A 9,197-nucleotide genomic window follows, 5' to 3' on the forward strand; every position below is an offset into this window, starting at 1 on the left:
CCACAGGGTACTACATGGCACTACAGGGTACTACAGGATACTACGGGGTACTACATGGCACTATGGAGGTACTATAGGGTACTACATGGCACTACGGGGGTACTACATGGCACTACAGGGTACTACATGTCCTGCTCCTTTGCAGCACCACAAACATGGGAACTCTCTAACTCTTCCCCCCCCCCCCCCCCCCCCCCCCCCCCCCCCCCCCCCCCCCACCCCCCCCCCCCCCCCCCCCTCCCTCCCCCTTCTCTCTGAGAGTACACCCGTCTCCTGGCGCTGACCAAGGTGATGGGATGCCTCGGGGTCTTGGCCAAGCTTGTAGTGACTGCTCTACATGCACCTCCGAGGCATTGGATCAGTTATTCACCGCCGTCTGTCCGTGGTCCTGTCAAACTGATTAACAGACTGTTAACAGATTAACAGTCAACGCGGTTTCATTGCTGGGTTAAGTACTTCTATTCTATTCACATAATACGCTTACTTCATATATCTACTCCATTCACATATATGCCTACCACTTGTATCTATTGCTATGTCCGCCTACTACAATCTCATGAGCTGTCTAACGCCTGTCCCCGTCTCCCTGTCTTCCTATGACTTGCTTGTCCTGGAGTGTTGACCGGAGTGTTGGACGTCCCGTGACGAAGGCCGGGGAGATTGCGACCCCCCCTCTGCGTGCCCCCCTGTCTTCGGAGGTCTCGTAGTGGTGACCGGAGTGCCGGATGTCCCGCGATGATGTCGGGGAGTTCGCGACCCTCTCTGCGCCACCCCCCTTCCCCCTGTCTCCGGCTGTCCCTGAGCAACGACCGGAGTGTTGAATGTCCCGTGACTAAGACGGGGAGGACGTGACCCTCTTGCGCCGCCCCTGTGCCTCAAATAGATCCGCTATCACTCTATCTTTAATCTTTCAAAATGTTCAGTGCTATTGCATGCACTCATCTGTGTCTCACCACACACATGAGTGCATGCTTACCAACTGTCCGTCTGCAAACACTACTATCACCGACATCTAAGAAGGGAGATCCCCCCTTGAATGGCCCTTCTAAGGTTTCTCTCCTCCCACATTGCCTGTGGAGCTTTTTTCCCCTATTGTTAGGTTTTAGTGAGTTTTTCCTTACCTTCGCGTGGGGTATGTCTGGGAGTGCTTGCATTCTTTCATTTATTTGCATTCATCTAAAAAATGTTTGGACCCTATGGTGTTCTTGTTCTGTTCTTGACTTATTGTTATGTTGTCTTCTTGACTTGTTTAAAGAAGACCTGTACGGCCCATGGGGACATTAACGTGTGTTGTCGGGCCCTATAAATAAATTTGATTTGATTTGATTTGTTATTGTCTCTCTCCTCCCAGGCCTGCACTGCAAAATATATCCATCTCAACAAGTATTTTAAGCATTAATATATCAAGTCTAAAGTCTTACAATCTTATTTTGTAGGTGAGTGCTGTGCTAGAGCCAGCTAGATAAGATCCAGATATTCCTTTATTGATCCCCTTGGGGGAAATTCGGGCGTCAATGGCACCATGGGGGATGGGGGGGGGGGGGGGGGTACAGGTGTGGGCAGGGTAATAGTAGAAGACATAAATATAGGCAATAAATCTTTATAGTACAGATATAAATAAAAAGTGTAAACAATATAATTAACTCTGAATATAAGAATATGAGCAAGTAAACAGTGTAATCAAAGGTGCAGATGAGGGTCTGTATAAATTAGGGATGCTCGATATTGGCTTTTTACCGATACCGATATACCGATATTGTCCAACTCTTAATTTCCGATACCGATATCAACCGATACCGATATATGCAGGGGTTCCCCGCCCAAAAAATGGAATAATTTCAGGTAATTAACATTACATATCTCTTGTTGTGGAATTAACACAACATTATGCATTACTTTTGACAATAAATAAAATCAGAATTTGTTCTTACTTGCTTGCCTGGGTAAATAAAGGTTAAAAAAAAAAAAAAAAAAAAAATTAAAACCGATATTTTCCGATATCACATTTTAATGCCGATATCGGCCGATAATATCGATATGCCGATAATATCGGACATCCCTAGTATAAATTATATGTTACAATAAATATGGGCAATAAAACACAGTAAACAGTATACACAGGTGCAGTATACACAAGGTACCCTAACTGGCATTATATATGTCATATGTCATACGTTGTAGTCCATGCAGGTTAGGTGGTAAGAGTCAGACACACTCTGTGGTCAGACATTCCTAGTAGTTCTCGAGTTCTGCCGTTAGTTCTCCGGCTGCTGGCAGCGGTCCCTGCCCACTGTTGTGGAGCCTGATGGCCGAAGGACTGACCGATGACTGGCCGAAGCTGGATTTGTTTCAAAATAACCTTTCCTGTTTAGGAAGAATCCTTGACACAACCTCATGTGTATAGGGAGGTGTAGTCTGACGTCACTTTGGACCGCCCCGCGAGGTCCACCCGTATAGGGATCTATCATGGGAAATGGATGATCGGCTATTGTAACAATTCTGCCTCATGAACATTGGAAAGCTTTCCATTTGTTTTCTTAAAATATGTTTTTGTAGATATTTCTATTGCGTTTTAGAGAGAGGGAGAGGAGGAAATGGGAGACAGAACAGGGGAAGATATTCTGCGAAGAACGGCGGGTCCGGGAATCAAACCCGGGTCGGCAGTGCCCGCGACGCGCCGCGTCCATTTGTGCACCAAATGAGTTCCCTTCTATCACTAACATTATTGTTTAAGCATTTTTAGTTGAAATAAAATGTTCATGCTTTATTTGTTTTAAACGAGACGACGATTTAGAAACGGGCAATTGGGAAATACGTTGCAATTTTGCGAGGTGGACCGGCCGGAAAAAAACAGCAACGATGTAACCACTTCACCTCCCTGTTGGTCCGGTTCACATGGGCTCTTTACTTGAATGAAGTCGTATGATATTGATTTGTCTCTCTGAAATTTAGAAATTTCAAAGTGGCAATTTTAAAATAGGAAGAATCGCTAGCTTAGCACCACAGCACAGGTACCTGTCGGCGGCGTCCGGTGTATATTCTCGTTGTCGGGGGCGAAATGAAAACGTAGCGTCTGCTCCTTCAGTGGCGCCTATGTGGCACTCGAAGTCTCATTTCTACTCAAACGTGAAAGTCAAGTCAAGTCAAGTGTTTCCTTTATTATCCCCTTGTCATAGCAGCATGGGGGAGGGGGGGGGGGAGTACAGGTATGATAGATAGATAGGTAATAGAACAAAGTGCAAGTAGTAATGATAATAGTGATAACAGTAGTAGTAGTGGGTGGCAGGATTCAGGAATCAGACAGTAGTAATTATGACAATTAGTGATGCACCGATGTGAAAATTGTGGCCGATACCGATAACCGATATTAATATTGCTGTTCTGGCCGATACCGATATTTACCGATGTCGATATCTCTGTATAGAAAACACTTTCTTATGATAATCAAATAAAGAGCTATTTTCCAAAACGCATAATTTTTTTTAACTTTTGTAACTTATTTCAGAAATGACTGATATTTTGAAAACTATTTAAGGCCAAAAGATGTAAAAAGAAAAAAGAAGATAATTTTTTTTTTTTTTTTTTTTTTTAATATTGGACCGATACCGATGTGTAAAAAAACTGCCATATCGGCCGATATTATATCGGCGGCCGATATATCGTGCATCACTAATGACAATGGTATACAATATGGTCCAAACCATAGTAACACACCAGAGTCCGTGTTTATTATTAAGACTCAGATAGTGAGGAGAGATCAGCCAAACAGGGTTGCTTGGAACTATAAATGCTCATGCCCCCTGCAACCACTGCAGATACATACGTGGAAGTCTAATTTGGCCTTTTGGAAATTTGGTAATTAGCATGATCTCTGTTTTGGACCCGTTGATTTTGTAACCAGATAGATTGCCAAACTGGTCAAAGTTGTGAGGGCTGGTCCAGTACTGCGCGCTTCTCAGTGCCAATTACCATCGCGCACCTGAGAGGAGTTTCCAATCCGCCCGGCGGGGAGCACTCTTATACTGGGTTTGCTGATCATTTCTGTGTCGGGTCGTTTTGTCACCACGTACTCTACTGCTGTTCCCTCTCGTTGTTCCTCCAGTGCGCCCTCGGAGGTTGTTGCTGTGTTCTCTCTCTGCCTCCCGTGGACCCGTGCCTCGTTTTCCCACTTCGACCTTGCTTCTGGTGAGTCTTTTGGAAGACTATTTTTCTATGAATTGATATCCTCGTTTTTGCCCTGGACTCACTGCCTTCGTCTGTTTTTTGTGAGTTTCCTCAAACACTGAAGATTTGTTGATTGTGTTGTTACTGGACTCTGCCTGTGTGTTTCCTCAAACACTGAAGAATTGTTGAATTGTTTTGTTACTGGACTCTGCCTGTGTGTTTCCTCAAACACTGAAGAATTGTTGATTTGTTTTGTTACTGGACTCTGCCTGTGTGTTTCCTCAAACACTGAAGAATTGTTGATTGTTTTGTTACTGGACTCTGCCTGTTATTTTCTACGTTTGGAACTAATGACATTCTCCGTTTCTATTTTCCCCACGAGTGGGATAGCATGAAGCTGCAGAGCCGCAGAGCCCAACTTGGCTAAAGGACATTCCCCTCAAATGGATTAACATTGTGGTTGCACATTTCTGTTTTTGTGAAAATAAATATGCCCCTTCGGTTTTGGCTAACTCTGAACTACCTGTCTGTGTCGTGCTGTTGGGGTTGTTTACAAACCATAACACAAGTATTATAAAAAGTGTTGAATGAAAGGGGTCTTTTACGGGCAGTGAAATGTAATTTGCATACAGAGAAATAAACATGATTTTTGCCTCCAATCTTAGTGCCTTGTATATGGCCATATGATTATAGCAGCCAAGGGTTCCATAGCAAGAGAAAATACTGATGGAGACAATGGACAGCCTTGTCTTGTCCCTTGTGACAGCTTTAAGGGAGCTGAGTGCTGAGTGTTTGTCTTAATGACTGCCATAGGGGAACAATAAATAATGCAGATCCAGGAAATGAAGACAGGGCCAAAATTTAATCTTGATAAGATGGATATTAAATATTCCCATTCTAATCTATCAAATGCTTCTTCAATATAGATATAAATAGCCACCATAGGGGTAGCATAATCTTTGGTATGAAAAATGAAATTAAAGTACCAACGTATATTGTCAGACGATAGACAACCCTGGACAAATGCCTGTTTGGTGGATAGGATTAGGAGCCACTGATTCAAGACTGATTCAAGTGAAGTTAGAACACACACACACAGTCCTCATATCCCTCGTAGTGACACACATAGTCCTCATATCCCTCCTAGTGACACACACAGTCCTCATATCCCTCCTAGTTACACATACACACAGTCCTCATATCCATCCTAGTTACACACACACACCACACACACACACACACACACACGCACACACACACACACACACACACACACACACACACACACACACACACACACACACACACACACACACACACACACACACACACACACACACACACACACACACACACACACACACACACACACACACACACACAGTCCTCATATCCCTCCTAGTGACACACAGTCCTCATTTCCCTCCTTGTTACACACACACACACGCACGCACGCACACACACACACACACACACACACACACACACACACACACACACACACACACACACACACACACACACACACACACACACACACACACACACACACAGTCCTCATATCCCTCCTAGTGACACACACAGTCCTCATATCCCTCCTAGTTACACATACTGTACACATACTGTAGTCCTCATATCCCTCCTAGTTACACATACACACAGTCCTCATATCCCTCCTAGTTACACACACAGTTCTCATATCCCTCCTAGTTACACACACAGTTCTCATATCCCTCCTAGTTACACACACACACAGTCCTCATATCCCTCCTAGTTACACACACACCGCACGCACGCACGCACGCACGCACGCACGCACGCACGCACGCACGCACACACACACACACACACACACACACACACACACACACACACACACACACACAACACACACACACACACACACACACACACACACCACACCACACACACACACACACTCATCAGTAGCTTGGATTGTTTTCCATTATACGCCGGTATGAAGATGAATCAGCGTGGAACTGCTGCACCAGACTTCTAGTTAAAACTCTTCCCCTCTCTCCCCTTCTCTCTCTCCCCCCCCCCCCACCCCCCCCCCCCCCCCCCTCTTTCCCTCTGTCTCCATCTCGGCTCCCCCTCCTCGTCCAGGATGACATCGCCGCGCTTCATCGAGTTTGTCTGCAAGCATGACGAAGTGCTCAAATGTTTTGTAACCAGGTGAGTCAATATGGCTCCTCGCCAGGAATCAACCTCCTCAGCTAACAAACACCCTGGAGAGAGTCTGTATTGATTTACGTACTGCTTACTGCCCTCCTCTCAATCTGTTTGTTTACTCTCTTCCTCTCGCTCTCTCTCTCTCTCTCTCTCTCTCTCTCTCTCTCTCTCTCTCTCTCTCTCTCTCTCTCTCTCTCTCTCTCTCTCTCTCTCTCCCTCTCTTTCTCTCCCTCTCTTTCTCTCTCTCAGGAATCCAAAGATCATCTTTAACCACTTCCACTTCCTGTTGGAATGTCCAGAGTTGATGTCACGCTTCATGCACATCATCAAAGTCGAGGTAAGACACGTTGGACCAGTCAGAGACGAGAAGACATGTCAACACGATGACAAGTCGGTGTGACACGGAGCGATGTCACGGCATTAAGTTGAAGTTTCGCTTTGTCTTTGTGAGGGTGGCGATTACGAGTCCTTGGATCAAAGTGAAACTCTCCTGTATTCAGCTGGAAGTTGAGCATAATAATAGAATGATTCAATTCATATAGAATTTTTCCATATACTGAATATTGTAAGGAACGTTTTTCTTCCGTCTGTGTTTCTGTACCGTTGTGAACCTCGAGGCCTGCAGAGCCACTCTAAGCACGGCAGTAGGGGCATCGCCACAAATGTAACTCTTTGGGCTATTCTTCCTGGGGTCCATAACACATAAAATACAGTTACAGACTTATACACTCACAACATTTACATGTCATACAGACAATTAAAACAACAATAAAAACCCTAATCAAATTCATAATACAATATAAAAATATATACTCCTTATGAATGAATTCATAATACAATACAATAATACCTACTCATAATTAATTCATAATACAATACAGCATAATATACTATTTAGCTTTTACATACATTATCTATGTTCATATCAGCCAATTATACAATATTTTAATAATATATCCCTATCAGACACATGCCTTTTCATCCATATATACCTATCTCTTTATCTGGATGAAAAGGCATGAGTCAGATAGACAGAATAGGTTCATACGACAGTGGGGCGACAGTGGTTCAGGAGGTCGTCTGGTAATCGGACGGTTTCCGGTTCGATTCCCGCTCCTCCCCGGCAGAGTGTCGAAGGGTCCTTGACACTTAACCCCTAACTGCGCCCGATGTGCAGGTTGGCACCCGGCATGGTCGCCTCCGCCGTCGGTGTGTGAATGTGTGAGTGAACGGGTGAATGTGAGGAACAAAATTGTAAAGTGCTTTGGACAAAAGCTGCTATATAAATGCACCATTTACCATAAGAAGAAAGAACCAGAATGGATTCAGAATGTCTGTTTTCAAGACATAAAGTAGCATCTCAAGCAGTTCCCGAGTTGGAACTCATAATTATTATAATTTCTTTTAATTATCTTTCAATGTTTTTTAATACAAAAATTCTAAATACATTAAGAAATAAAAGAAAAAATAATCAAAAATAACAAATAACAAAACAATCATTTACAATTCATAATTCATAAACAATAGTGTTTTTCAACTGTGACAATGATGAACACTCCTTTCACCGCTTCTATCCCATAATGAGTATGTTGACGATGCACAGGATTCACCGCAGGGCACTCCGGTGGGCGTTCTAGCTCACGCTAGCCGCTTGTTGGAAACCCTTCGTCCTTTCAGCCTCTCTGGCAACAACATGAAGCTCTGATGATGATGATGATGATGATGATGATGATGATGATGTCAGCAACAGGAAGTATTGACTCAGACACAGGGGAATGATGACTGTACAGTACAGTCAATAAAGAAACCCTCATGGACCCACGTCTGAGACTATCGATTGTCCGCAGCATATGTCACCATCTAGTTATTTTAATGTTTGGGTTTGTGCCTTAGACGCCTGCCTTAGAACATTATTCCTCTTTAAAGGTGCTGTAAGTGGTATTTCTTTTGTTAAAATGAGTGTTAAACAGCTCTACATTCTGACAGACATCACTGATATAGAGCGTTTGGTCTGTAACATGGGTCTCCCAGTCCCTCCGCTTTGCAATGAACACAAAATACATAAAGTTCTGGTATCCCTTCCCACTTTATCCAATCAGGAGAGAGAACCCTAGATATTTTTTTACTTATTTCAAGAAATCTTCACTCAAATTAGACTTGTTTCAAGGTCACATTTGCTTAAAACTAGTTTTTATTTCTTCTTTTTTTTGTCAGCCCATTTTTGCAGTGTGGAGCTCTCTCTCCTGATTGGATAAAGTGGGAGCGGGACACCAGAACATTTATTTTGTGTTTACTGCAGAGCAGGAGGGACTGGAGAGACCATGTTACTGACCAAAACACTCTATATCAGTGATGGCTGTCGGAGCGTAGAGCTATTATTTATGAAAATATGAAAATAAACCACTTATCTTAACAAACAAAAAAATACCACTTACAGCACCTTTAACAGATCTCAGACCTCTTCTAGGACCTGATCTCAGACCTCTTCTAGGACCTGATCTCAGACCTCTTCTAGGACCTGATCTCAGACCTCTTCTAGGACCTGATCTCCACCCCGACGACACGACGATGACGACGTGACTTGAAACGCCCCGCTTTTCTCACGTGGTAGCACGTTATCGTTATATATATAACAGCGGCGATATAACGCTCGTCTTAAGTTCTGCCACGCGGCTCCATCAATTTTAAGTGCCGCTGCTCCATACTTGTGTGCAGCGTTCGCTCCGCTCGCTCCTCGGTATCCATGTTTGAGCTGCGGGCGGCGTGCGAGCCTCGTTACCCGCGGATTATAGTCCACCTGGGAGAAGGTTTTAATTACAGACTTTAACCCGGTGAGTTCC

At 44.0% G+C, this 9,197-nt stretch overlaps 1 protein-coding gene across 1 annotated transcript in view; it reads left to right on the forward strand.

The window, feature by feature from the left end:
* LOC311223524 (E3 ubiquitin-protein ligase HACE1-like) overlaps nt 1-9,197 on the forward strand; it is a 74,913-nt gene that overhangs the window by 51,607 nt on the left and 14,109 nt on the right. The window contains exons 14-16 of the mRNA XM_084308305.1: nt 6,292-6,360; nt 6,607-6,694; nt 8,035-8,110. Of these exons, the coding sequence (XP_084164431.1) occupies nt 6,292-6,360; nt 6,607-6,694; nt 8,035-8,110 (233 nt within the window). The remainder of the gene's footprint in view (nt 1-6,291; nt 6,361-6,606; nt 6,695-8,034; nt 8,111-9,197) is intronic.

Source organism: Notolepis coatsorum, assembly GCF_963971535.1.
Source record: "Notolepis coatsorum genome assembly, chromosome: 2".
Classification (NCBI taxonomy): domain Eukaryota; kingdom Metazoa; phylum Chordata; class Actinopteri; order Aulopiformes; family Paralepididae; genus Notolepis; species Notolepis coatsorum.